Source organism: Natator depressus, chromosome 10, assembly GCF_965152275.1.
Source record: "Natator depressus isolate rNatDep1 chromosome 10, rNatDep2.hap1, whole genome shotgun sequence".
In the NCBI taxonomy this organism is placed as follows: Eukaryota; Metazoa; Chordata; order Testudines; family Cheloniidae; genus Natator; species Natator depressus.
In genome coordinates, this window is record NC_134243.1 from 30,349,857 (window position 1) to 30,377,210 (window position 27,354).

The 27,354-nt window shown below is 45.1% G+C and overlaps 1 protein-coding gene and 1 long non-coding RNA gene across 6 annotated transcripts in view; one reads left to right on the plus strand and one right to left on the minus strand.

Annotated features, from left to right (window-relative positions):
* Positions 1 to 22,580, plus strand: part of CFAP70 (cilia and flagella associated protein 70) — a 45,861-nt gene extending 23,281 nt beyond the window's left edge. For all 3 annotated transcript variants that reach the window (XM_074965574.1, XM_074965575.1, XM_074965576.1), the window contains 15 exons: positions 499 to 590; positions 2,763 to 2,823; positions 4,218 to 4,409; positions 5,211 to 5,342; positions 6,982 to 7,107; positions 7,764 to 7,897; positions 8,007 to 8,122; positions 8,306 to 8,500; positions 13,715 to 13,851; positions 15,569 to 15,721; positions 17,360 to 17,521; positions 18,214 to 18,303; positions 20,499 to 20,600; positions 20,937 to 20,984; positions 21,421 to 22,580. In XM_074965574.1, coding sequence (XP_074821675.1) covers positions 499 to 590; positions 2,763 to 2,823; positions 4,218 to 4,409; positions 5,211 to 5,342; positions 6,982 to 7,107; positions 7,764 to 7,897; positions 8,007 to 8,122; positions 8,306 to 8,500; positions 13,715 to 13,851; positions 15,569 to 15,721; positions 17,360 to 17,521; positions 18,214 to 18,303; positions 20,499 to 20,600; positions 20,937 to 20,984; positions 21,421 to 21,501 — 1,821 coding nt within the window. In that variant the 3' untranslated portion in view covers positions 21,502 to 22,580. The remainder of the gene's footprint in view (positions 1 to 498; positions 591 to 2,762; positions 2,824 to 4,217; positions 4,410 to 5,210; positions 5,343 to 6,981; positions 7,108 to 7,763; positions 7,898 to 8,006; positions 8,123 to 8,305; positions 8,501 to 13,714; positions 13,852 to 15,568; positions 15,722 to 17,359; positions 17,522 to 18,213; positions 18,304 to 20,498; positions 20,601 to 20,936; positions 20,985 to 21,420) is intronic.
* LOC141994964 (uncharacterized) lies at positions 5,614 to 27,354 on the minus strand. Of its 3 annotated transcripts, none has more exons than XR_012641229.1 (3): positions 27,203 to 27,353; positions 19,848 to 21,684; positions 5,614 to 5,952 (listed from the first exon to the last, which is right to left on the minus strand). It is a non-coding gene; the product is annotated as an uncharacterized LOC141994964 (long non-coding RNA). The 3 variants fall into 3 exon arrangements; XR_012641227.1 differs by having other exon boundaries at positions 19,797 to 21,684; XR_012641228.1 differs by lacking the exon at positions 5,614 to 5,952 and adding an exon at positions 14,365 to 15,218 and having other exon boundaries at positions 19,797 to 21,684; positions 27,203 to 27,354.

Below are 27,354 nucleotides of genomic sequence, written 5' to 3' on the forward strand. Positions count from 1 at the left end.
TGCTTTAAACAGATGGAAAGAATCTGTAGACTGTCATTGTGTAAGTTCCCATAGCCCAGATTCCAACATCATCTACATAATTGACTTCTGCTAGGAGAGCTGAGGACTGGGGACTTTCATCTCTTTTGCAGCTACCACAGTGAGATCTCTCCAGTGACATCTGTGCACACATTATCGTTCAAGTGGGTCAAAAATATCGGGGACTGAATTTAGGAGGGTTCTTCAATAGCTTTCATATTTTGGCTTCCTTCTCAATAAATAAATAAATAAACTGGTTGCACACACTAAATCTCAGAGGAAATTTTCTCCAGACCTGTGCATTTCTCTATCTGGATTTTGCTGTGATATAAAATCTTGAGGGCAGATAAGAAAACGAGCTGTTACTCTATGATTCCAGCAGGGTCCTTGGTAAACATATGACATTGAGCTAAGGGTTTAGTCATGGCAGCAGTGACACTGAAAAATGTGACACTGAGAGAGCAATGTTTTTCTTCACAGCAATATGTAGATGCAGGGACATTCCTGGTGATGGAAATAGAACTGGCCAAGGCCTTGGTACCAAAACGATTGCCGGAGGAGCTCGCCAGCCGGTGCGTAAAGGTGTGACTGTAACATTGGAGTCAGTGGTTTGACTGTAAGCTCCTCAGGCCAGGGACTGTTTTGTAATGTATCTGTTCAATGTCACGCACACTTGTGGTGCTGTGTAAATAATAATGGGCCTGATCCAAAGTCCACTGAAATCAACAGAAAGAATTGCCTTGACTTCATTGGGCTTTGCATCAGGCTCATTAAGAACAGGGAACTGGTGTGGGCTTGGAAGTCAGGAAGATAGATTCACATTTCACCCAGCCGCGTATGGTTCTTTTTAATGTATAATTTATTGAATAGGAAAGAGAGAATACTGAAAACAGATAAAATCCAACATGTGTGGAAGAAGGGCCTCACAAACTCTCTCGTTGCACAACTGAATCAACAGACCTAAGGGAACAGCACGGGGGGCAGAGAGATAGGAGAGGGTGTGAGAGGAGCCACTTAGACTTGGCTGAGGGGGTGGCAGCCCACTTCAGGCTGGGAAGGGTGGTCCCAGCAGTTCCTATCTGCTCTCCAGGCCTCTGGGTCCCACTGTTGCTTCCACCGCTCTCACTTCCACCACCCCATGCCCCCTTGTCCCCCCATCCCCATGCACAAGGTTACATGGGGCAGAGCCCATGCAATATTTCCGTTGCAGGGGCACTACGCCCCACTGCCCCTGGAACAACACAGGAATTGCCACAATTCAGTAGGTCATTGGCCTATATAAACTGGTATGCTGTAGCAATGGTCTATGTCTGGTGCATGAGAGGAAGTTGAAACCCCTTTTTAATAGTCTTCAGTGTAACTTTGTTTACACCAGTTCTACTTCTGGGCAACTTTGCTGAATTTGGTGTAATTGGTCCTGATTTATACTGGGGTAAGAGAGATTGGAATTGGGCTGAGGAAGCGCAGCCAGTTGTATAATGCTGAATGTTGGGCAGGAGGGCTTCTGGCCTGTGCTATACAGGAGGTCAGACTAGGTGACCACAGTGGCCTTGGGATCTGGGAATCTGGATTTTGGGTTTGAAATTTGAATCTATTCTGGCCCTGGATGGTAATCAGGTTACACCCAGAAGCATGCTCATCTAATTGCAAATGTTATTCCTGTGTATGTCAATACTGAGTCCTTTCTGGACTCATGTTTAAAATACTGTGAATTCCACAGTCAGCTTCTGTGGGCTGAGTTAAAGATTCTCTATCAGTCTAAACTCGTATTTCCAGCTTTATTTGCCTGATCATTGACCCTTAACAATATTTTCACAATGTTTTCTAATAATAAAGTAGATAATGCTGTACAGTTTTCATTCCTGTCAGTAGTCATGGATTCCATGAGACTGGTATTGACAAACATACAAGATCTGACATGTGGGGGTTTCATAGGGCAGCAGGAGGGTAGGTAGTGAGGTAGGGGATGTACTTTGAATATTTGTACTGATGTTGAGCATTTTCAGAGACCAGCCCATGGCAATGCACAGAGGTGGGTGCTAGAGATCAGTTAACCCATTGCAGGAATAGAAAGGGCCAAGAACTAGACACTAGACTAGATAGTACAGGACAGTCAGGTTTGTGAAAAGAGCCTAGGGACTTTATTCACATTCATACTGAGCCCCCTCTACAACCTTTAATGTAAATGAAAATCAGGCCTTGGGCCTTTAGTGAGGTGTGAGACAAGAACTAGTTAGCCAAGAAGTCATCATGAGCCACACACACTAAATGTAGAGATTTTTGTCTGCACCAAGTTGTTCTTGGTCTATGGTATGTCTACCCGGCAGCTGGCAGGGTAATTTCCAATTCTACTTGAGCTGGCACACTGAAAAGAGCAATGTGGCTGTGATGGCATGGCAGCAGCTCAGACTAGCTGCCCAAGTATTTACCCAGGAGGTCAGGCAGGATTGTACTTGGGTAATTAGCCCAAGCCACCACCCGTGCCATCACGGACACACTACTGCTTTTAGCATGATAGCTCAAGTGCATGTGTGTCTGGCTGAGTTGGGAATTGCCCTTCCAGCTGCTGTCTGGACATTTCCTGTGAGGCTTCATAATTTCTCCCATGATCTGATTGTTTCTGTGCCTTATCCCCATAACTATAACAGGCCGATAACCCTAGAAATACAGACTACTTGGGTCCAGGACAGATTGGGGCTGCTTTCTGCACATTGAATAGCTTCCTTCTGCTCTCTCTCACACAGAGTTAAGGAGATGATTCCTCCACGCCCTCAGCTACCACGCCGGAGTGCAGGAGCTAAGAAGGTAGGTCCTTTCTGTGACTGTTTTCCACTCCACAGGTGTCTAGTAACCCTCCACGATCCTCGTTTTCAAATCAACACTACCAAGAAGTCAGTAGTAGAATGAGCTAATAGGGCTATGTCTATACTACAGCCTGTGTCAACATAATGAATAAACCACCCCCTGAGTGACATAAGTTACACCGACATAAGCGCTTTTGTACACAGCGCTATCCGACATAGCTTCGGCTGTTCACAGAGGTGGTTTTATTATGCTGATGGGAGAGCTCTCTCCTGTTGGCATAGAGCGTCTTCACCAGATGTGCTGCTGCAGCAGCACTGTACGTGTAGTCATGCCCTAAGATTTGCAGGGAACATGTTCCTTTCTAGAGGAGAAACAGAATGAAGAAAGCGTTTAGGGATGTATTTTGTATATGGTACTTGCATCACACCTTTAAGGAGCTCCTCCCCTAATCTGTGTTAGCTAGACTCATGGAAAATCAGAAAGGGAGGAAACAGAAGTAGTTGGGTTTTAAGTGAATTTAATGCTGGTGAAAGGTGTCAAATTGACAGCTCTAGGTACTGACACCCTCTGTTTATCCCCAGAACAGTCACAGCCTGGGAGAGGCAGGGCCAGCTTCACCTTTCCGACAAAGCAGTGTGCCTCAGCTCAGACCTGGAGGGTCCCACTTCTACCAACAAGAACTGAGTTCAGTTTCACTAAACGCACTCAATCCATGGCCTCTCTGAGATTGCCAACGAGTCCAAGTTTTGTGGGGTTTTGTGTGAGATGTGGCCACTTGTTCTCTGGAAACTGGACTGAGACCACTGACTCATTTCCCATAGGTCACCAAGCAACCTTCAGAAAAAATGGCTTTTGATCACGGTTAGCTAAGATTGAGTTTGAACGTATGCCCTAGAAATGAAAGATAACTGATGCCAAGTGCTGCTATTGAATCGACTTGTACTATTGTGTCTGGTGTACACAGAATGATATGTTTTGATAACAGCAGTAGTTGGAAGCTTCTGCCTTTTATATGCTAGAGATTACAGACTATGCTGCAGAGTCCATGACTTTAAAGTGGTCCTGACAAACAAAATATATTTTATGTAAAGCCTATTATACTACCATGGAAGAGATGATAATGTCTGATATATTAGATTATGCTGGAAAAATAAAACAGGAGGAATATCTAATTATAAAGGAGAAAGCTTCTATTTATACACAGACACCTTAGTAGTTATCAATCACTGATGGGAAGGATACGACAGGTTAATTGAGGCTGAGTCAGACGTACTTAGCAGGAGGAGTGGTCTCTGTAACATAAGTCAATTTCAAGCTTTGTACTAGAAGTTACCTTTAAAGTGTGAATCCCAAGGCCTTATTCCTGTTTCAGCTCCAGCTTCTCTGTTTTCTAGGCCGTGGAAGATTACCACAATCAGATCACTAGTATTGCTGGAGCCATCCTGGATGAGTACCATGAGCTGTTTGGGAAGCAAATGGTTGATGGTGGTGTAATAGATCATCACACCCTGGAGGAACAGAAATGTCAACTGAACTATGAGCTCAACAGCTCAGGAAAATACTTTGCTTTTAAGGAACAGCTGAAGGCAAATCCTCCATTTGTATCTCTTTGATTGCCTTGTCATTTCCTTCCTGACTCTTTCTCTTCAGCAGAGAGCTTCTGTACTTCAATAGGAACTTTAAATGACAGGTGCCACCTTACTTCAACGGAGGAATCCCTTTCAAATAGTCAGTACCTGTTCCAGCAGGAGCATAAATTCTGAGGTTTCTGTTCTAACGGGGCAGGCAGTTGTCCAAACTTTGGCTGCATGTCAGGAGAATCTTTTCTGTCAGTGGGGTACAGCTCCAAGCCTGGAGTCACAAAGGGCATGTGTTTGCACCACATTTCTAGGCAGGTTTAGTTTAGTTTCGAGCTAAAGAAAGGAATGGATAATCAGCTTTCCACATGCAGTAATCCTCTATGTACAATTCTGGACCTGAACCATCCTACTAAGATGAAAAAAAGAGTTCACTTCTTTGATTTAGTTAGTCCTGGCCTATGCTTTTACCGCTCTGCCAACTGACCCCAGCTGTTGGAGGAACTGCCCTTTCTTGGGGTAAGAGCAGAATTCAGTCTCCATGTGTATTTATCCAATGCTCCACCATGGACTGCTCCACCAGTGGACTTGGGTCTGTCCAAGAGGGATCATAGTCTGCTAGGCTGAAAGTGGAATTCAGCTGCATCCCCTTAATCAGTGCTATACATGGCCTTCTTTCATTAAATGTGTGTTATGGGTTCAGGCTAAATGAAGTTGGTGTTTTTTGGCTCTCTGCTGCTGCCACAAGGGAAAGTGGTAGGTTGAAGGGTGGGGCCCTATTGTCAAGTAGTTGTTTTATGTTCTCTGCAGCATGCAGTGGTGAAGATTGTGAGAGAGAAGTACTTGAGGACAACAGCATTCAACAACTTGGAGCAGCTACAAGCTTTCCTGAGTGAGCTGTATGTGTACCTGGTGGATCAGATGCACATTGCTCTAAACCAGGTAGGAAGACACCCAGTCACATAGTAAGAATATTGTCAAGTGTGACTTGGAATGTATTTATTTCACTATGGAGCTGAGGCCTGACACGGCTTTCTTAGAAATCAGTGGGGGCAGGATCAAGCCCTGAATATGCAATTACTACAATTAGCCTAACATGCAGACCCTGAGACATTTTTAATCTACAGTATCTAGGTACTTCTGTGGTCCCTGAAGGAACAAAATATGGACACCGTGTAGAATCAAGCACATGGGTTTATTACGAACAGCGCTGGCGGAGTGTCACCTTGCTTATTAGGCTCAGAGACACTGTCAAACAATTGATTACAATGGATTATATGGATTTTCCATGGGCAGAGGGAAATGACGGGGTAGGCAGTCCCAAACCCCTGGATAGGTCTAGCAGCAAGACAAGATAAGCACAGTAGCCAATAGTCAAAGATTACATGATGTCTCCGCCCATGGTTTCAGGTTAACACATGACACATAATTAGTACACAGGTGTTTTCCTTTAAACAATGTATAGAGTGTGTTAGTATAATATATATATTGAATTCTGATTTGGGGTCCATAGGAATGAAGTAGCTCCTCTGATTGTCCAACAGGTACATACCTAGGGGTTAAAGCAAAGAAACATTGAAAAGTATATGGCAATAGAAATTGTCTTTCAAGTTGCTCATTTGTGCATCTAAGGCAGGGACTGGTATCTGGGGAGGGGAAGAGGATGCCATATCTCATACTGACATGTTTGAACCTTTTCCATAAACTCAAGGTTGGTATGTGGGGAGAGCATGGTTACCTCCTTGCAGAGGAGTATACACACAGATCCAAACATAGGGCCTCTCTCATTCCTTTGGTCTGTTTGCAGCTTTTAGATAAAGCCACCAATTTACAGCTCCCACCTGGCTTTTGCTGACCAAGCTTATTTTAGCAAAAAGCATGGTTGTCTTTTGTTTGTTCTGCTCTCTTAGCTAATATTGTCCACTATTTGCTAGGCCTCTGGCCTCTTGACCAAACTCTGGACTTTGAGCCTGTAAAAAGAGCTGACACAGCCTATATCAGATTTTTACATAAACAGCATATGGATTTCGGCCCTTCAGTCCCATAGCCATAGAGTATGTATGCGTATGAGGTGTCTTTGGGTTGATGTATTTTAGAGGTGGATGAGGAGATGTCAGCTAGCAGACTCCTATATATGATACAGATCTTTCATTGTGTATCAAAGACCCAGACTGGTGACATTACACAAATTACTAGAGTAGGAAGCTTGCAATATTCTTGGTCCATATGGAAGTCCTTAGATGTTTCTTCGGTTTTTAAGATTGTGACCTTCTGATACCACTACACCACAGGTGTAAATAATGGGGAAGACACCTGGCTTATATGGTGAAGATAGCTTGAAGTCCAACATGATTTTACATACCTGATAATGAGGTACAGATGAGAGAGATGCAGGAGTGAGTCCCATTTGCCATCAAAAGTCGGAATGATTTATAATTTGTTGCCCCGCCTGTAATGTATTGCATTTTGTATCACACTGGATTTGTACAGTGACGCCACAGAGTGACCTAGTTCATCCTTGCCAAACTTCTGTATGCTGATTTGACTTCATTTTATCTTCTGTGTCCTTGTCTCTTAACAGCTACTGTCACAAGAGAGTACTGTCGTTGCCTCACCCACCTTCACAAGCTGTGAGCAGCTCCGACTCTTTGCTCATGAAGCCGAAGTCAATGAGGACTATGCTCTGGCATCTGTCTACTATCACGAGGTAAGGGAGCTTCTCCCTTCCCTTCCTTCTCTCCAGGCATATTGTTTGGCACACAGTGTGTTGTAGGGATGACAGTGGGGCTGAAATCAACGAAGATCTCAAGTTTCTTACTGTAAATCCACTGAAGGCTGGGCACAGTGAAGTAAGAAAGATGCTGCTCAGTAGGCTTAGCACTTAGCATTGTGAGTTGTTTGTCAGGATAATGTTCATCTCAGGCTGAACCATAACAGAGGCTGACCATGTCATTGTGGGCTTTCATCCTGATGGGGAGGGGAAAAGAAAGGATCTGATGAGCTGTCACAAAAGGCAGCTAGAGTGAGAACTGGAAGATTATGTCATCTAACAAGAGGGGAAGGAGAGCTAGAAGGAAAAGCAACGAGACTGGCTAAAGATGGAGAAGTCTCTGCTCCTTACTGCCAGGTGAAGGAGGCAAAAAGACTGAAAGTGGGTAGACTGAAGATTGATACTGGTCATGATCCCTGCTTAGGAGAAACTCTAGCTCATAGCAAATAAAGGCTGACAGTTGGCAGCCACATGTTGGGGTGAAGGTACAGAAAGGGAAATTAGCATAAAACAGGAACCCCTCATTCTAAACTTCTTCTGCATCAGCTAAAACTCCAGGAATCCTAACTGTAGCAATGATATCTTATACCTAGAGGCTGGCTCGTGACCGCCAGATTGTCCAGCACTGGCTAGATTATGGGGCATTCTGCCTCCTGATGGAGGAAAATATCAAAGCCCAGGAGTGTTTTCGTGAAGCTCTTTCTCTGAACCCAAGTCACCTGCACAGGTATTGCTGGTTCCGGCTAGGAGGGATGGCAGGGAGAGGGGTCTGTTTAATGTCACTGATTTAATCAGTTGTGGGTCTTTATGGATAACCTGTTTGACACCGTCTCTAGCTTGCTGCTGTGTGGTATCATAGCTGTCATGATGGAGCACTATGAAGAGGCAGAAATCTTCTTTGAGGATGCCACCTGCTTGGAGCCATCCAGCATCGTGTCCTGGACTCTCTTAGGTATGAGATCAACTTAATATGTACTTTTGATAAACTCTGTAGACCTTTTGTTTTGCTCCTTATTTTGGTCCTGATCCCCATTGCTAGCTCTGGTGCTGTAAGAGCAGGAGTGTGGAACCCAGCAGAACAGAGGGAAATAGCTGCAACAACTCCTCATTGTGCAATTCTTTTGTCTCCTCTCAGGTTTGTTCTATGAAATACAGGAAAATGATATTCGGGTGGAGATGGCCTTCCATGAGGCTAACAAACTACTGAAGGCACAACTGGCCAAAGAGAAAAATATCACTGAAGCTGCTGAAGAAGGAGGAAAAAAGCTACACTCTCTTTCTGCCACAGTTCTAAGACCTGTCACTTCTCCCCAGGAAGACACCCTACCAGGTAAGTCAGCAGTGTAGCCAGCAGCCAATCAGAGACTGGCGAGAAGGGCACTCAGATTTAATGTGGAGGGATGATGTCCAGTGAAACACATGAGAGGAAAATTAGTGTTGGCTCTTTTGACCCAAGCAGTCAATCAAAGTGGGGGCACTGGGGATGTTCCAGTTGGAAGAAGAAATTGATGGAGTCTGGTATATTCTTTATTGTAATCTTGTTTATTTAAAAAGAATATGCAAAGTCCTGTTTCTCTGACCGCAGAAGGAACCAAAAACAAAAGGAGCAGCTTCTTAGCTTACCACCCACATGTCTGCCAGCACCAGACCTGAAAGTTCTAGCTCTCTCTTCTAAGGGCATATCTACACTTGCAAAGTTACAGCGCCACTCAGAGAGCGCAGAAGGGAAACCGCTGTTGTGTGTTCACACTGACAGCTGCCTAAGCAATAGCGTGTTCACACTTGCAGCACTATTCAGAGTGGTGCACTCTGGGCAGCTATTCCACAGAGCACCTCTTTCTCTTCTGCCGCTAAGACTTGTGGGAAGGCGGAGGGGGTCACAGAGCATCCTGGGTCCACTCCCAATGCCCCGTGATTCATTGCTTTCCATTCCATCAATCCCTGTGTTTCCGTCCGCATTTGGCGCCATCTTTCAACTGTTTGTGTACTGCGCGCCCTGCCTCTTTCAGGCTGCACGAATGGATCCCGAACTGCTGACCAGCGTGCTGCTCGCTCTGACCAACATGTCACGAGTGGTAGTGGAGTTATTCCTTACACTCCTCTTGCCTTTGTAGTTTAACATGGATTTCGCCACATGTAGTAGCTGCGACACAAGATTGCTTGTGGCATTCACAGAGGTGCCGACCACAGTGGAATGCCGCTTTTGGGCTCGGGAAACGAGCACTGAGTGGTGGGATCAAATCGTGATGCGTCTGGGATGACGAGCAGTGGCTGCAGAACTTTCGCAGGAGGAAAGCCACATTCATGGGACTGTGTGATGAGCTCGCCCCAGCCCTGCGGCGCAAGGACACGAGAATGAGAGGTGCCCTGTCACTGGAGAAGTATGTGGCGATAGCACTGTGGAAGCTGGCTACTCCAGACTGCTACCGATCAGTCGCTAACTAGTTTGGAGTGGGAAAGTCGACCATTGGAGTCGTGTTGATAGAAGTGTGCAGGACCATTAATCGCATCCTGCTCCGAAAGACTGTGACTCTGGGCAACGTGTGTGACATTGTGGATGGCTTTGCACAAATGGGCTTCCCTAATTGTGGCACGCACATTCCAATTCTGGAACCAGACCACCTAGCCACCAAGTACATTAATTGCAAGGGGTATTTCTCAATGGTTCTCCAGGCGCTTGTGGATCATTACAGACATTAACGCAGGCTGGTCCAGAAAGGTGCATGACGCATGCATCTTTCGGAACACTGGCCTGTTCAAGAAGCTGCAAGCAGGGACTTTCTTCCTGGACCAGAAGATCACCGTAAGGGAAGTCGAAAGCCCACTGTGATTCTGGGAGACCCCGCCCACCCCTTAATGCTATGGCTCATGAAGCCATACATGGGGCAATTTGACAGCAGCAAGGAGCAGTTCAACAACAGGCTGAGCAAGTGCAGAATGGAGTGTGCATTTGGCCGTTTAAAAGCCCACTGACGCTGCCTTGATGGGAAGCTGGACCTGGCCGATGACAATATTCCTATGCTTATAGCTGCATGCTGTACACTTCATAATATTTGTGAAGGGAAGGGTGAAAGCTTCACTCAGGGCTGGACCGCTGAGATCAGCGCCTGGAGGCTGAGTTTGGACAGCCAGAGACCAGGGCTATTAGAGGGGTGCAGTGCGGGGCCATAAGGATCAGGGATGCCTTGAGGCAGAAATTTGAAGCTGAAAGCCACTAATATTTGTTGCTATGCACGGGAGTGCAGTGCTTGTAATGCTAGGAGGTGATTGTGATTGGTGCAGACGATGCAATATGAAGGTTTAACATAATTGTCTGTTGCTTTGCAGGGCTCTGTTTGCTTTCAATTAATAGAATAAAGATTGCTTTCAAACCAACACAATTATTTTATTAAAAAATAACAACCGGAGGACAGAGTCAAACAAAAAAAACATCAGCAGTGAGGGGGATGAGGGAAGGAAAGGTCACAGGAGGAGGTGGGATCCCGGGATGGCTAAAGATTTCTATATGTCCAGGGATCATATCCAGTCTTCTCCTTTGGAGTACAATGCAGCGGGTACTGTACTTCAGCAGGGCCAAACTGCAGAGGGATCGGTGTTGAATGCAGTGGGTAGTGGGAGTCCAGAGTGCTGGACTGTGACGGGAGAGGAGTGGAATGCCGCGGGTATAGACTGGAGCCAGGAGGTAGATAAGAGTGTGTTGGCAGTGTCTGCAGGGAGCATGGGAAAGAGTTTTGTAACAGTGGCTTTAGGAGAGGGCGGGCGCGGAGCGGCTCGGTTTGCAGTGCTAGTATCGCCTGGAGAAGGAGCCGCTCCATGGCTTCCTTCTGGCTTGCTGCGTTCTCGTTTCAGTCCCCTTCTCGCTGTCCTGCCACTCCTTCAATTCCTGTTTCTCAGCAGTGGAATGCATCATAACATCATGCAGAAAGTCCTCAGTTCTTTGTGGCTGCTTTCTAATTCTGCGTAGCCATTCAGCCACCGATAACAAAGAGGGAGGCTGGGCTCCCAAGGTAAAATGCAACATTTTACAGAAGCAGTATTGTTTGCAACACACAGACAACAGTGATTCAGTGATTTAAAACACAGCCAGTACTCACACATGTCACTAACTGGCTGACCCCAGGCAAGCACACATGAGCCACAAGACCCCCAAAATGGTGAGTAGCCACAGGGGCAGGGTAAATCACTCTTCCCAGACCCTGCTGTATACTGGGCATGTGGCTCTTGGGGAGAGCCGGTACTGTAGGGGGGCCTGATAATAATTTCTGTCCCCACATTTTCCACAGGATGTGATCATTATGGAAGATATCTCACTGCAGAGGGTGAGCAGGGAATCAAGGGAGGGTCTTCTCCAAGACTGTGGCTTCTGCCCTGGCACTTATGCAGCTTGCCTGTGTGCAGCAATGGTGTCTCCCATCCCCCTCTGGTGATGGCACAGTGGCGCGGGAAAGTTACTGTTAATGGGGCAAGAAACAAAGCAACACTGCCGAAGAACCTGCGGCAGTGGATTGTCCAGTGTCTCCATGAGAGTTTCCTGGAGATCTCTGAGGCAGATTCCTGTGAAGTGAGGGAGTCAATCAACAGCCTGTTCTGCAGCTCAGACTAGGCATGCAGTGGAAGACAAACCTGCTTTCTGCAACCCTCTTGCCCCCAACAACTCTCTTTAGTGAGTCCCAAAATCAAATCCACTCACCAGGGGCCTCCTCTCTTGTTTGCGTTTCGCCAACATCCAACAGCTGTGACTGGCTAGCCTCCTCTGGGGTAGAAAAGAGCTCCTGGCTGCATGCATCTCTGGCCTCCGAGTCTTCCTCTGCCTCTGGGTTCCCCTCCCCGTCCATATCCTTGTCCAAGATTTCCTCCTCCTGGCTCGATCCACTCTTGACTGACACGCGAGCCACCAAAGTATCCACAGTGGTCTTTGCAGTGGAGGTGGGGTCGCCGCCGAGTATCGCGACCAGCTCTTTGTAGAACCGGCAGCTCGTGGGCACAGCACTGGAGCGGCGGTTTGCCTCCCATGCCTTGTGGTAGGCGTTCCGCAACTCCTTCACTTTGACCCTGCACTGCAGTGTGTCCTGGTCACAGCCCCTTTCTGTCATGCATCGTGAAATCTGTCTGTAGGTATCATATTTCCTATGGCTGGAGCGCAGCTGGGACTGGACAGCCTCCTCTCCCCAAATGCTGATGAGGTCCAGCAGCTTGGCAATGCTCCAAGCGGGGGATCACCTGATGCGTGGAGCAGGCATGGCCACCTGGAAAGATGCGCTGAGACCACTGCACGTATCACCAAGAAAACAGGAAGGGGACTTTCAAAATTCCAAAGGAATTTATGGGGTGGGGGATGATGGTTGGTCACCTAAGGGCAGGGCAGTAGAGTTCAAACCGATGACAAGAGACGTGAGAACAGGCATTGTGGGACACCTCCCGGAGGCCAATCACAGCACAGTAATCGACCAGGGTGTCTATGCTGGCACTGCAGTGCTGTAGTCCCGGCGTAGAAAACTCAAAACCTCTTGTTGGGATGGTTTTTTTACAGTGCTGCAACTGCGCAATTTCTGCGCACTAAGTGGCTTGGCCGTGTGTACACAACTTCAGAGTAACAATGCAGAAAGACGCTTTACTGTGCAGAAACTTGTCAGTGTAGACAGGGCCTTATTGATACTTCATTATAACTTTGCAAGGTATTAATGTAACGAAAAATCCATTCCCAGTGATTTGCATCCAGTGCAGTATTTTCGCAGCAGACCTGGAACTGTGCTAGTTCTGCAATTTTCTGAGTTCTCTCGGGTACAGCGTCTTGCTAAGAAGTGACCAGTTTATGGAGAACTTTTCATTGCACTTAATCCATTGTGGGGTTTAGTTCCAGATGAGGCTCCAGATGGCTCCCCGAAAGTACAGCCAGATTCTGTAGAGCCTGTTGTAACTATCCACCTGCCAGAAGATGACCCTGCAGTTAAACTGACCAAGAAGCTTTCTCCCACTCTCAGTAAGAACAGGGAGACGTCCCAGAAAGGTTAGAAAGTGGGGTCCGTGGCTTAGAGTATCGGGGCAGAGGGTTGGGACTTCACAGCAACCAGTGGCAAAGATGTGGTGAGATTAAGTACAGATAATATGGGAGATAGTCAGTAAAGCTAATTTACTTGCCGTTCAGTTCATCCAGATAGGGTGGAAAGCAGCAGGGTTTGCTCTCCAACCCAGGTTAGGAATCTTCAGCAAAGTGGATTATCTTGTAGACGGTCCAGCCAGAGCCCCGCAATTAAACAGCGCCTGAACCAAGCCCCGCAAGCCTGAGTCAACTGTCACAGGCCAGCCCTGGGTTTTTAATTGTACTATAGACATACCCTTTGTGACAATGGTGTAGCTTCCTTTTGCATCATTTATCAAAACTTAAGCACTTAAAAAATCAAAGAAATGACTAGTTAAGGTCAGCTGAGGCCTATCCGGCTCACATAATAAACAAATACTTAATTTGGTTTTGGATTATCACTGTTATTCTGAACCTCTGGTCTTTACAGCACCCATGAGCCTCTCTCTCTTGCTGTTATTTCAGTAATGAAGAAACCTAGTGGAGGAGCACCTGATCCATCACATGCGGTGGCTCCTGTCCCCATTTCTGGACTTTCACAGCCCTCCCACACAATCTTCATGGAGACCATACGCTTCTTGATGGAGGTCAATGCTCTACAGGTCTGTGCAGCATGAACTGGGGAAGGAAGGTGGCATTAGGATTTTGAACTCATTTCCATGGGTGACAGTTACTTCCCTGTGGTATTAAAATAGTGAGATCATGGCAGCTTCCAGTAGGATGTTCTTATGGGTTTAAAGAGTGGGCTATGCAGACTCAACTCATCGAATATCAGTCAAGTCAACATTACTGTCAAGTGCTGATAAGATATGGCTGTTTAGAGAATTCAGAACTGAAATGATCCTAAGATGCATCAAAATAACCTTAGCTAGGCAAAGTAATAGGAGTGTTCAAACCCACCACTGGCTTGTTGCAGGAAGAACAAGTAATCCAATTTTTGTCCATAACACGGCCTCTTTCAAGGATAGTTTTGAGAGGAAACACCTATTATTTTGATACATCCTACAGATCAGGTGGTCACTTCTTGGATCAGAATAGCCATCCAGGCACTTCTGTGAGCATCTGAGTAACCTTTCACATGCATGTGGAGTAGGCCCTTCCAAAACAATGGCTCCCTGTAGGTTTCATCAGCTGGAACTCCCCCTGTGACCTTGGATTTCACAATAGCCAACATATGTTGCATTTAATCGTAGCAGTACAGAATAACTAAAAGAGTTGTGAAGAGGACTCCTGGCACATATATTGTTCCATAGACTTTCACCTGTCCACATCATTCTGATGTATAAGCTTACACTTTTGACCTTAGTGCTCCTCTATCACTGATGCTCTGGGCAGTCTAGTTCCTCCTTTGATTACAGTCACTCACTACTTGTAGTATTTCTTCCCAGGTGATGCCAGTGCATTCACTATCTTCTGACACTGTCTTCTGCCGTTCTTCCTTTGCCTTCCTCGTTTTCGCTTTCCTCTCTCAGGCACCCAGTTCAATGCTTTCTTATCATATTGCCTCATGCATTAAAACCATGCAATGTTAATATCCCAAAGGAGCAAAAAACACTTTCCAAACCAATATACAATAAAAACAGCAGCTCTAGGAAAGGGTGTGCAGTGGGAGGCCATGGAGGTACCTGGGAGACTCACTGCCCAGACCTCCTCCTCAGTCCCAGTGCCAACTTGTATGTGCCCCACATCCCCTAATCCACATTCTGTCTCTTACACATTCATCCTCCCTTCAAGTTAAAACCAGCAGCACCAGTATCAGTCTATTGGACAACCCTTGTCCATTAGACCAGAGACACTCTGAGCAACCACTGGAGGTTTGTCAGAGGAACCAGTTGCCTTCATAACAGCACTCCAAGCTCCTCTTGTCTGGCAACTTGTCTTTCAGTTCTGTCCCCACTATCTCCTAGCCTGTATTGACAGGGACCTCCTCGAATGCCGTGACTTCCACATTGTGCTGTATGACATTAACCTGACAGAGAAAGGATAGAAAATTTTCTGAGTGTTAACAGCAAACAAAGAAAACTAAAAGCAACTGAAACTAAAATTTCAAAGGAAAAAATGTATCTGTCCAGTGTTTGAACTGCTAATGAGACACCCTATCATTAAATCAGAGGGTGCCTTGAGGGAACATGTAAAGTCATCTTGAGACATTTCCTGTGTGTTCCGATATGTACAGTGCATGGTGAGCATTCAGATTGTCTGTCACAGAGGAGGTTGCACGTTATCCCTTTTCTCCATGCTGGGAGCAGAACAGTGGTTGGGATGTCCATGGCTGGTGTTAGTTTCATTACAATGCCTGTGTGTGGCTTTCTCTTTCAGTTTGTTCACAGGGCGCTAGCGCATGAGCTACTGTGCCAGCAGGAAGGACCCAGCTGTGAGTATTACCTAGTGCTGGCACAAACACACTTGCTCAAGAAGGACTTCTCTGAGGCTGAAGAATGTCTCCGAGAGGCTATCCAGACTGACTACCTGGTAACTATGTTTTTTAGCACTGTGCTGCCCTGAGCGGTCACCATGCTCTCTCAGAACACTATGAGCTTTGCAGAACAATACAGTATATCCCCTGCTATGTTCGTTCCAATGGGTCAGATCCTGAGGTCTTGACTCAATCTTTATTCAATCAAATTCCCATTGCAGTCAGTAGGAGTTTGCCTAAGCAAGGATTACATAAAAGTTGAGTCAAGTATCAGGGGTAGCCGTGTTAGTCTGCATCCCCAAAAACAACAAGGAGTCCGGTGGCACCTTAAAGACTAACAGATTTATTTGGGCATACGCTTTCGTGGGTAAAAATACCACTTCTTCGGATGCACCATAAAAGTTGATTAAGAACATCAGGATTTGGCCTGTTTCACTTCTCTCCCCCTTTATTTAGTTCATTATTTTGCTTTCTAGTTGATCTTCTACATGAGGCACACAGCAGGGTGAAGACGCATATCTCTGTCTTTCTTTCCCCTCGGTGTATATGTTACTCTTGGGGAATTCTGCGCCACTATGCAATGCAGAATTTTGCAGAAATTAACATTGTGCATGCAGAATTTCCTCTCCCCCACAGAAATGGGTTGCAGTGCTGCTGGCCGCAGAGCCCAGCTTGCACGTTGAAGGTGGGGGGGGGGAAGGGGGGGAGCTAAAGGGTTCCTGACAGCTGCAGTTCCCAGCATGCCCTGTGGGAAGGAAAGGGCAGCACACAGCAAACGCCATGCAAGCCTGGGATTGAGCATCAGGCTGTTTGTCCCTCTGGATCCCTGTGCTCTGGGGGCCAGGTATCTAGGCCGGGTGGGGGGGATGGACCACAGCTGGGCTCTGGTGGGGAGGGGGGCAGATATCTGGGCTAGGGGGAACCCGTGTCTGGGCTGGGTGGAGAGGGGGTTCAGGTGTACTGGCTGAGGCCCCCTCCCCAGCTGGGCTGTGGAGGGGAGGGGTTGTGGGTGGCTGAGCTCTGTGGGGTGGGGGGGAAGGGGACAGAGAAACAGAAGTTGGGTTGTCATAGGGCTTTCTTTAACTCTCTACCCTGGGGGGAATTTTTGTGTGTGTCTGTATTGTCAGCAAGTATGTCTGTAACAGGCATTTTGAAATAAATTACAAAAATAATTGAAACTGGCGTTATTATGCAGTGTTATTTTCACAAATAAAATTTGCAGAATTTTGCAGAATTTAAAATATTGTGTGCAGAATTTTTAATTTTTTGGTGCATAATGTCCCCAGGAGTAATATGTCTCTTTCTCCCTGTGTGAACACGTGCACTTCTCTATTTCATTCATTATATATATGAATGAAATAGAGAAGTGCAGATATTCGGATGAAAGGGAGATGGATCTTTTGTGAATGTCAGGTTGAATGGAGCACGCAGACAGCAGCAGAACTAATATCGCTACATGTTTTTTAATGTTTGTATTTGTCACGGATTAGGCCCCCATTGTGCTAGGTGCAGTAGTTATTGTGCAAGTACTCTTTGCTACAAACTCAAACTTGCTTGTATGTAAAATACGTATCTGTAAGCAAATAGCCTTCATCATCTCCCTTACTTCTGAGCTTAGATGCTATCCAATTAATCTCTTGCCCACTTTGCCCTATCTGTCTCACTTTGTCTAACTACTGGGTTTGTTTACATAGAATCCAAATGTTTGGGCACAGAAAGGGCACCTGTGCTACCTGCGTGGAAATCTTAGTGAGGCAAAGGAATGCTATGAGCGAACCATCAGCTTTGTAACAGATGCTTCTGAGATGCACTTTGTTTACCTGCGATTGGGGTCGATCTATCTGAAAGAGAAAGAGGTGAGGAGCTGAACATGGGATCTAAGAATGGGAGATAAACCCAAGGCAGGGAAAGTAACTATTCTGGGTGAATAAGGTGAATTGCAACTTTTATTTTCCTAGCTGCAGATCAGACAATACAATTAAGTCTTTTAATGAACTCAACTCTTTGGAGTAGAGATCTGTTTTACTTCTCATGGGGGGGGAGGGATAGCTCAGGGGTTTGAGCATTGGCCTGCTAAACCCAGGGCTGTCAGTTCAATCCTTGAGGGGGCCATTTAGGGATCTGGGACAAAAATTGGGCATTGGTCCTGCTTTGAGCAGGGGGTTGGACTAGATGATCTCCTGAGGTCCCTTCCAACCCTGATATTCTATGATTCTTTGTGTGTACAGTGCCTAGTGCCAATCCTGATCAGGATCTCCAGGTGCTGCTGTAATAATAACCCCAATAATTTTTCTAGCACTAGATAAACATTTCTTGTTAGCTTGTTAATCTGAGGCTCTCAGGGGCTATACAGGCAGAACTGCCTGCTGTGGGAAATGTGAGTAGGTTCTTGGACACAACCAACAGCAGTTTGATGGTAGTGTCCCCTCTCATATGAGCCCTGTTGGAAATATGGTGGTTTTAGAGTGCCTGTGGAGGAAGAGCAGCCAGGGTGCAGAGTGAATGGTTACCTTAGAGAGAGCAACTTACTGATCTCTTCTCTTGGCAGTATGATAAGGCAAAGCGCACCTACATGCTGGCCTGTAAGAAGTCCTCATCCTGCCTGACCTGGCTGGGAGTAGGAATCGCTTGCTACAGGGTAAGAGGGTGAAAAGCATCTGTGCTTGTCCAGTCTTTAGATAATTGCATGGATCTTGGGAAGATGAGACTATGACTTGACTTTCCACTGTTCCCCTTTCCTTAGGTAAAAGCTTTTCACCCAAACTATCTGGGGGACCAGAGTTCTCTACAGCTGTTCTTAGGGTAAAGACCACATTGCAGTGAGTGCCATCATGGTTACAAGCATGAGACTCACTGATGCTAGAATGGAAAGTGTGTGAGAGAAAAATTACTCTAACCAGCTGTACAACAGTCAATCACTGTATAGCAATTATCTCCTTCTGGGGCTAAAGTCTCTTTTCCTGGTGTGCCGTCCTGCTTGGGGTACCCAGATCTGTGAGACACTGTCTTACCCCTCAGCCTCAGCAAGTGAGAGCTTTGGTCTCTGACACTAGCTCATCTGCCTTCCCAGCAAACTCTCCAGGATTCTGCCAGTCCAACCTTTGCCTTGCAGGTAACAGTCAATGAACCTCAATTCTCGAGTTTCCCGGAAACATCTCTCTGTGATGTCCAGTCCTTCTCACTGGACACTCACAGAAGTTAAGTTTGCTGCCTCTAAAGAGACAGAACACACACCAGCCTGTTAGGTCATCTCAAGACTTACACTTTACTGTAATACACAGCACTGAGATGGCTTTGTAATAAAACAAGAATAAGTTTATTAACAAGGAGAAGACATAAGTGTTAATAAATAAGAATAAAAGAAACAGGTATGATTACAATTGAAACCAAACACAGCACACTTTCAAATAACTAAAACTTAATTTCACAAGTTACTATCTTTGTCTAAGAAAGTTAGACACCTGTAGTTAGTTTCTAGTGACTCTTGCCTTTCAGGCCAAGCAAATCCAGCTTTCATAGGCTCGGAAGATGCTGAACACTAAGTCCCCTCAGTGATGGATAACCAAAATGGGATTTTGCTTGTCTTTATATCCCCTAAAGTTCATTGTCTCTGGAGCCAGGAAGGCTTCCTGGGGTGCGGATTCCATCCCCCATCATGATTGTTAAGCAGTTTTTTCCCCTTCTTGTTAGCTTGATGGCTTTGTTTAGTTTAAATATATATATATTTGCATTGTCCTCTGCTTGTGATCAAGCTGGTGAGACAAATAAATACACATTCCTTTGTCTAGGGAAGGCTGGGCTTATGTGCTGCCTCCCAAACATATCTTAACATATTTCCAGCACACATCTATAACTTTTTGTATACATACATACGTACGTACATACACACACTATGCAATGATTTTTGGGACCAGCATGTTACCAGTTTGCATAAGATACCTTACGTAACACCTGTTAGATACAGGTTATGACAACAATGTGTCGGGGCACTGAGTGTGTCAGGCCTGCTGTGGATTACAGTATGACATGCCCTCTACCAGTGGGTATTGAGGGCTCCCAGAGTCACACTCAGTACGTTGTCACATAGGCATGCAATCACTGTGCTGGACTTCATTCTAAATGAGCACTTACCTGTATGCAACCTAAGTGTCAACAGGAAGGATCCTTTTTCTTTTTGCTCACCTTGCTTTCTCTCTTGGAAGGAATGTAGGGAAGTCAGCAGATGGGAAGGGCTACCAAGAATATCCCTTTCTTTATTAAAGATGTGAGGATTTTCAGAATAGTTTAATAAAGACAGAGACACAGGCCTGAGATTCCTGCAGCCATAGAGAGTGTAGCATCTCCCAAGGGTCTGCTTTGCAAGGTTCCCTCATCTGAAGAAAGTGAATGGGAGGGGTCAGGGTGACTCTACTTTCCTCCTCAACCATCATAAGGGTTCCCCAGTAGTTTCCAAACTCTAGACACATGGAGGTGGAAGAGTGATTGTTGCTTTCTTCGGTGAGAATAGTCCATGGGTAATTTGTAAGAGGACTGGGCTCCATTACTGGCTGGCTAAATCAGTAATGAGGGGCTTGCCCACCAGTCAGGAGAGCTGGAGAGTCTGACATTGCAGTTGTCTCACTCCCTCTGCTCTAAATTTGTTACACTGTGTCATTATTACTGTATAATTCAAAGGAGCCTAGAGTGAGGATCATTTCTGAAGGTTTTTGTCACACTGATTTCTTTAGCTGTTGTATACCAGGTGCGTGTTAAACTCTGGGCAATATGTCACCTGCTGTTCGGTTTTTGCTCTCATCTCTCTCTCTCTCTCTCTCTCTCTCTCTCTCTGTAAAGCTGAAAGAAATGGCGGAGGCAGAAGATGCCCTCTCTGAGGCCAATGCGCTGAATAACAACAAGGCCGAAGTGTGGGCATATCTAGCGCTAGTCTGCATGCAAGTGAGTGTCCTATCTCAAGATCAAATGTGAGGAAACATGTTCTGCTTTATCTACATCAACATCTGTCTATATGTCTACAAGGTGCCTCATAGATTCCACTGGTAAATATAGATAGGTTTGGGGTTTGTTTTCTGGAAAAACAAAATGTGGAAGCATTTTAATGCCAAAAGAAACAACCTTCCCCTTTGTTTCTCATTACCCTTTCTCCGACTGAATATTGCACAGCTGAGGTATTCCTGTCACTCAGCCTTGTTAAAATGTGTCTCTTGACAGTAGCTGAAACACCTGATTTTGTTCTGTCAAACAAGCTTCTCACTGACTACTGGTGTTTTTCAGGGAGGAAGGCAGTTGGAGGCAGAGCAGTCTTACAAATACGCATTGAAGGTTTGTATTTTTCTCATCCCTTCTAGTTTGGGGGAAAAAAGCAGGATGCAGAGGTCAGATCATGGTCTGATGTCAATTAAAAAGGAAGACATCTATTTTTCTCATCAGAGGGTTCGGAATATTCCTATGGTGAGACGTACTTGCCCTTTTTCAGGTGTGAATTATATTTGAAAACAAGATACTTAATTAAAGGTGACTGAGGCTTCTGCTGTCAGCTGCTATCATCTTGCTGGCATGTGATATCACTTCTGATATCAGCAGTAGGAAAATATTTGGTACGATCACAAAGAGGCTATTTCTATTTCCTTTACAGTCTCTAAGTGGGATTAGTTGGTTGAATCCTCCTTCAAGGCCCAGAGTATTCTAGGAAGATGTATCTTAGGTGCTTTAAGACTTGTTCATGTGTCCCTGTTTGAGCCTCTTCTTTTCCATACAGTTAGAGCTGAAGAATGAGGAACTGCTCCAGGAAATCCATGAGGTACAGCGAATGGTTGGCTTCGGTAATCCATCATTCTGAGCACTTCCTCTTCTCTGATCTACGGTCTCTTCTGTTCAGTCAGGGGATGGGTGAACATCATGGTCTTGGCTCTCATTCAGTAATGAAACATTCCAAACTTCCAAACTCCTGCTGCTATAGTGGATCATCAGGTGGTCTGGAGAAATTAAACCCCTCAATGGTGCTGGGAGAAAGGGGGAACCCCTAGATAGAAGACCATGGGAATTAATTCCCCTTTTATGATGTATTGGTTATGTTCAGTTCCTTAATACATTCATCAGCCCAGTTCACATGCTTTATGAAAAATAACTCTCATGTATAAAATAAGAAATAAAATAGCTTAGAAGCAATTAACATGGGGTGAGACTCGGAAAATTAACTCTAAAAATGGTATCATGAGGTTACAAGTGGATAGTTTGTTGTTAATTTTTCAGATCTCATTCTCTTAGTTTAGAAGTAAAAATATTTTCCTCCTAACTGCCAGTTCTGTAAACTCCATCTGAGATCCGAAAGTCAAACTGAGTTCTTTCAGGGTTACACATCTTCACCAGTATTAAAGCTTCTGCAGTTGACATGTAGTTAACAGTTTGGTTGATAATGCATGAGCCAGAATGGATTCCAGCTCTCTCTCCCATAGTTGTGTTGTGTTGTGTAAGCAGTGGCAGAAAATGTATAAAATAGTAAAAACTTCTTATTGTCGGTAAGCAGATATGACTTGAAATAATTACAGTGAGCAGATTTATTGAGTAAGAAGGTACCATTTTTACAGTCACTTTTCAGAGTAGAACCATATTTTAAGGACCATTATCAGAAAGGTATCTTAGGAAGTGATTATAGTCAAAAAGTAGGTAAGTGAGTGGTTTTATTATAATACACTGACACCTGACCATTGGATAGCCAACCACCATCGTTTTCTGTTAGGGTGGGGTTGGTAAAAGAAAACTACTTCTAAACCAGCAGTTAACCACTGATATTTCCATCATTCAGAACTGAAGCCTGGTTTCATCAGGATTATACCTTTAAAAATTATTATACATCTTTTCCTTATTTGGAGTCTTGTTCTTATTGTAGCAGTTTTGGCAGACATATGGAAGGGAGGGTAGGAGAGATTATAATGCTGTGTTAATTTTATTCCTAATAAAATTAAGTTTCTGTACTTGAAAAAATCTTTGTATGCTTCTTGTTTGTAAAGCCTCCAGCTTTGTCCTGATGGGCTTCTGTGCTCATATGCTACCTGCCTTTACCGATATATCACCAGCAGGTCTTAAATCAGCAAGAGGCTGTGCTTTTGTTTTAGGGCCTCCCCAAGGGTGGGATTCTATTTGCACCTGAAATTAATCTTAGTCCATTTTTTTATGCATCTAAAAACACCAAAAACCTTTTCCCCAAAGAGTTTATGTGGGTGTTCAAAAAACAAAAGGACTCAAGCCCCGTATGTATTATCTTTCCCTCCCATCCCCTTATAAAAAAATCTACTCTCTTGTTTGGGTTTGACTTTTAAGAGGGCTGTTTTTGATTAATTTCTTTGTACTATGTTGTACAGCACTTACTGGTATGTTTTACAACCTAGAGGTTGAGATGGCACTTCATAAACAAACATTATTATTATTTGTATCGTTGTAGTGGTTGGGGGCCAAGTCATGGACCAGGACCCCATTGTGCTAGGCACTGTACAAAATACAGAACAAAAAAGACAGTCCCTGCCCACAAAGCTTACAATTACTGATTTTTTAAAATTATTTGAATTCTTGCTATCCTAAGATAGGCAGGACTTTTATACTATTTAATGTCTAAAATGATGATTTTCCATCCTTTAGTCAGATTGATACTTCTCAAAAGAGACGTATGTGTGTTTCTTTTTCCCACTTATTTTTGTTTGATTTTTAAAACAGTTCAGTAATTATGAGAACTGCTTATGGTACCAGCACCATAAAAACAGAGACCAATGTGTATTGAAGAACAGTCCACCTCACCTAGAAAATTACCAAAGAAAGATACAAAATCAACACAAAAAACAGAGATGCTTTGTAAGTCAGCTGGTTGGGTGGTGTAGTTCACCTATCAAGCTGAAGAGGGCTTTGCAAACTACAACAGATGCAACAGTGATTGAAACTGCTGGAGGTTTGTCCTCCTGCATTGTTATGATTCATAAACATTTATGTAGTGCCATAATTCTGCCACAAAGAATTTTCCATCTAAATTAGCAAGCATAGACCATGAAGTTAGATAGTGGAAAGGGGGTTAGAGAAAGGAGAGATGAGGGTTAATTATTATACAAAAAGAACAAGGAGTACTTGTGGCACCTTAGAGACTAACAAATTTATTTGAGATTAAGCTTTCGTGGGTTAAAGCCCACTTCATCAGATGTATGCAGTGGAAAATACAGTAGAAAGATAGATAGATAGATATACAGAGAACATGAAAAAATGGGGGTTGCCATTCCAACTCTAACGAGACTAATCGATTAAGGTGGGCTATTATCGGCAGGAGGAAAAAAAACTTTGTAGTGATAATCAGGATGGCCCATTTCAAACAGTTGACAAGAAGGTGTGAGTAACAGTAGGGGGGAAATTAGCATGAGTAAATAGTTTTTAGTCTGTGTAATGACTCATCCACTCCCAGTCTTTATTCAAGCCTAATTTAATGGTGTCCAGTTTGCAAACTAATTCCAGTTCTGCAGTTTCTCATTGGAGTCGTTTTTGAAGTTTTTCTGTTGAATAATTGTGACTTTCAGGTCTGTAATTGAGTGTCCAGGGATGTTGAAGCATTCTCCGACTGGTTTTTGAATGTTATAATTCTTGACATCTGATTTGTGTCCATTTATTCTTTTGCATAGAGACTGTTCGGTTTGGCCAATGTACATGGCAGAGGGGCAATGCTGGCACATGATGGCATATATCACATTGGTAGATGTGTGTGTGTATGTAATCTAATCTACATCTATATAGATTTTATATATATGTATATCTGATCCCCAATCAGTTGTCATTCTGGGGCAGCGCCCTGCCTCCCGAAAGTGTGCTGAAAGGAACCGAGGGGCTCGAAGCCTACTGTATTTTCCACTGCATGCATCTGATGAAGTGGGCTTTAGCCCATGAAAACTTATGCTCAAATACATTTGTTAGTCTCTATGGTGCCACAAGTACTCCTCATTCTTTTTGCTGATAAAGACTAACATGGCTACCACTCTGAAATTATTATACAGCAAATGAATCTCATAACTTCTGATGCTTTTAAGTAGAGACTGAGTGAGACAGGAGAAAGAGAAGAGTAGAGAGTACAGGAGTAGAGGTCTCTGGTAAAAAGTAAGGCAAATGCTATGTGTTTTGAGGAGGGAGGATGGCAAAGATGCTTGATACACAGGAAGATGGATACTGTATGAGGCAAGGCGGGAAACAATAGCAGGCAAGAGATGAAACATGGGCAGGGCGCAGAGCTATGCACAACCATAAGTGAAGATGATTTTGATCTTGACACAAAAAGAGACAGGAACTCGATGAAGGTACTCTGGGGGTGACATTACCAGAGAGGTGGGAAAGCAAGTATATTTGAGCTGCTGAATGGTGGATAGATTGATGAGGAGAAAATCAGGGACACTGGAAAGGAGGAGATTAGTTATCCAGGCAAGATACAACAACGGTGTGAACCAAGATTTTGGCAGTAGGGATAGAAAGGAAAAAGCAGATTTTAGAAATGTTAGTGTGAGAGGTTTGGCAAGAAGCTGGCTCTTAGGACAGAAGGAAAGGGAGGAGTGAAAGATAGGATGTGGTACAAGCAAGTGATGTTAGTTCTCTGAATCCTTTTGTGCCACTAATTGTCAGTGAAGCATCAGCAGTCTGTTTCCCAGAAGAGTATACAACCTTCCCCACACAGCAATATTAGCTATTGGACTAAAGATTTACTTCCTGTTTCCAACATTAACCCTATTTTGGAGGAGGTTTGTTTTAATCTGCAGTGAATAGGCAGAATTGCCTGTTTAAATAATGGAGGAGTGAATCATGTTGAGAAATTGTAACACATTGAGAACAGAACTGTATTGCTAGGTCCCTACCAAATTCATGGCCCTGAAAAACACATCAGAGACCATGAAATCTGGTCTTCCCTGGTGAAATCTGGTCTTGTGTGTCCTTTTACCCTATACTATGCGGATTTCACAGGTGAGACCATTGTTTCTCATATTGGGGGTCCTGACCCAAAAGGAAGTTGCAGCGGGATTGCAAGGTTATTTTAGGGGGGGTTGCAGTATTGCCACCATTACTTCTGCACTGCCTTCAGAGCTGGGTGGCGGGAGAGCGGCGGCTATTGTCCGGATGCCCAGCTCTGAAGGCAGCAACACGCCAGCAGCAGCACAGAAATAAGCTTGGCAATACCATACTATGCCATCCTTATTGCTGCCTTCAGAACTGGGTGGCTGGAGAGTGGCAGCTGCTGAAGGCCTAACTCTGCAGACAGCAGCACAAAAGTAAAGGTGGCAATACCATACCATGTCTTCCTTACTTTTGCGCTGCTGCTGGTGGCAGCTCTGCCTTGAGAGCTGGGCTCCCCGCCAGCAGCCACTGCTGCCCAACTCTGAAGGCAGTGCCCCCACCAGCAGAAGCGCAGAAGTAAGGGTGGCAATACCGCAATCCCCCCCCTACAATAACCTTGCAACTCCTCCCCACCACAACTCCTTTTTGGGTCAGGATCCCTACAATTACAACATCATGAAATTTCAGATTTAAATAGCTGAAATCATGAAATTTACAGTTTTTAAAAGCCTGTGACCGTGAAATTGACCAAAGTGGACCTTGAATTTGGTAGGGCCCTATGTATTACTGATGATCATTTAACAGGCCAGCTGCACTACAAGAGCGATCCTGTGTACATGTGTTCTGTGATGAGAGGGATACACATGGGGCTTTTTTCTCCAAGAATCTATATTTTGCAGATTCTTGATTGAGCACTTTTGCTATTGTCTCATTCTCTGATTAAATACACTTCAAAGTAGAAGGCAGTAGCACTTCTGTGTAAGAGCAGAGTGATCTGCGCTTCAGGACTATTAAATCTTCTGTGAGTAGCTAAAAAGTCTCATGTCCGCTATGTTGCTGCTGGTGTGTGTCTCTGGGCAAGCCCTTAAACTCAGCTTCCCCTTGTGAGTGGTGTAGTGAGGCTTAATTCACTAAGTGCTTTGAGATCCTTGGATGGAAGGTATGTTGTTTTATTGTTATAGTGGTATTCTGGTAGAAAATCCCTACATAAAATTCCACCTATCTCACGAGTTTTTCAGGGTTTGCAGGTGTTCCCTTGACTCTGCTGTAATGGGATGGTTCCTGAGTGTGGGACTTGGGACATACCCCAGTACCCACTGACATTTTTAAGCCCACATGCAGATAGCATTCTGTGCTACACCCCCAATTGCTTGGTGACATTCCCAGGCCCACAAATGCCACCCTGTTGTTGCCACAGGCTGATGTGCTGCCAGACCATCCTAGGTACGATGCCCGCAGCCAAGGGTATAAGGATCCTTATGAAGGTGGGGAGCCTTGCAAAGGTGGGCGGGTACAGGGAGCTGGGGGACAAGGTGGCACCCGGACTGCCCAGTGAAGGGTGACACAGGGACTCTGTGCCGCCAGGCTGCCAGCTTGGGGGGAGGGGGGCTGGACCCAGCCCGGAGGCGGTCACACCGCCAGCCAGAGCATAGGCATCCCCACCTGGAGCGCCCCAAGGCGGCCATGACACTTACCGTGGCAGAAGCGCGACAGTGGCCTTGGAGGGACCCACTCGCCTCCTAAGGGGCGCTCAGTGCGCGCTCGCCTGCAGGCTCGCGGCACATCGGTCACGTGGCTCATGGGCGCGTGCCGCGCTAGCCGAGTGAGCTCTATGGTTACCGGCGGG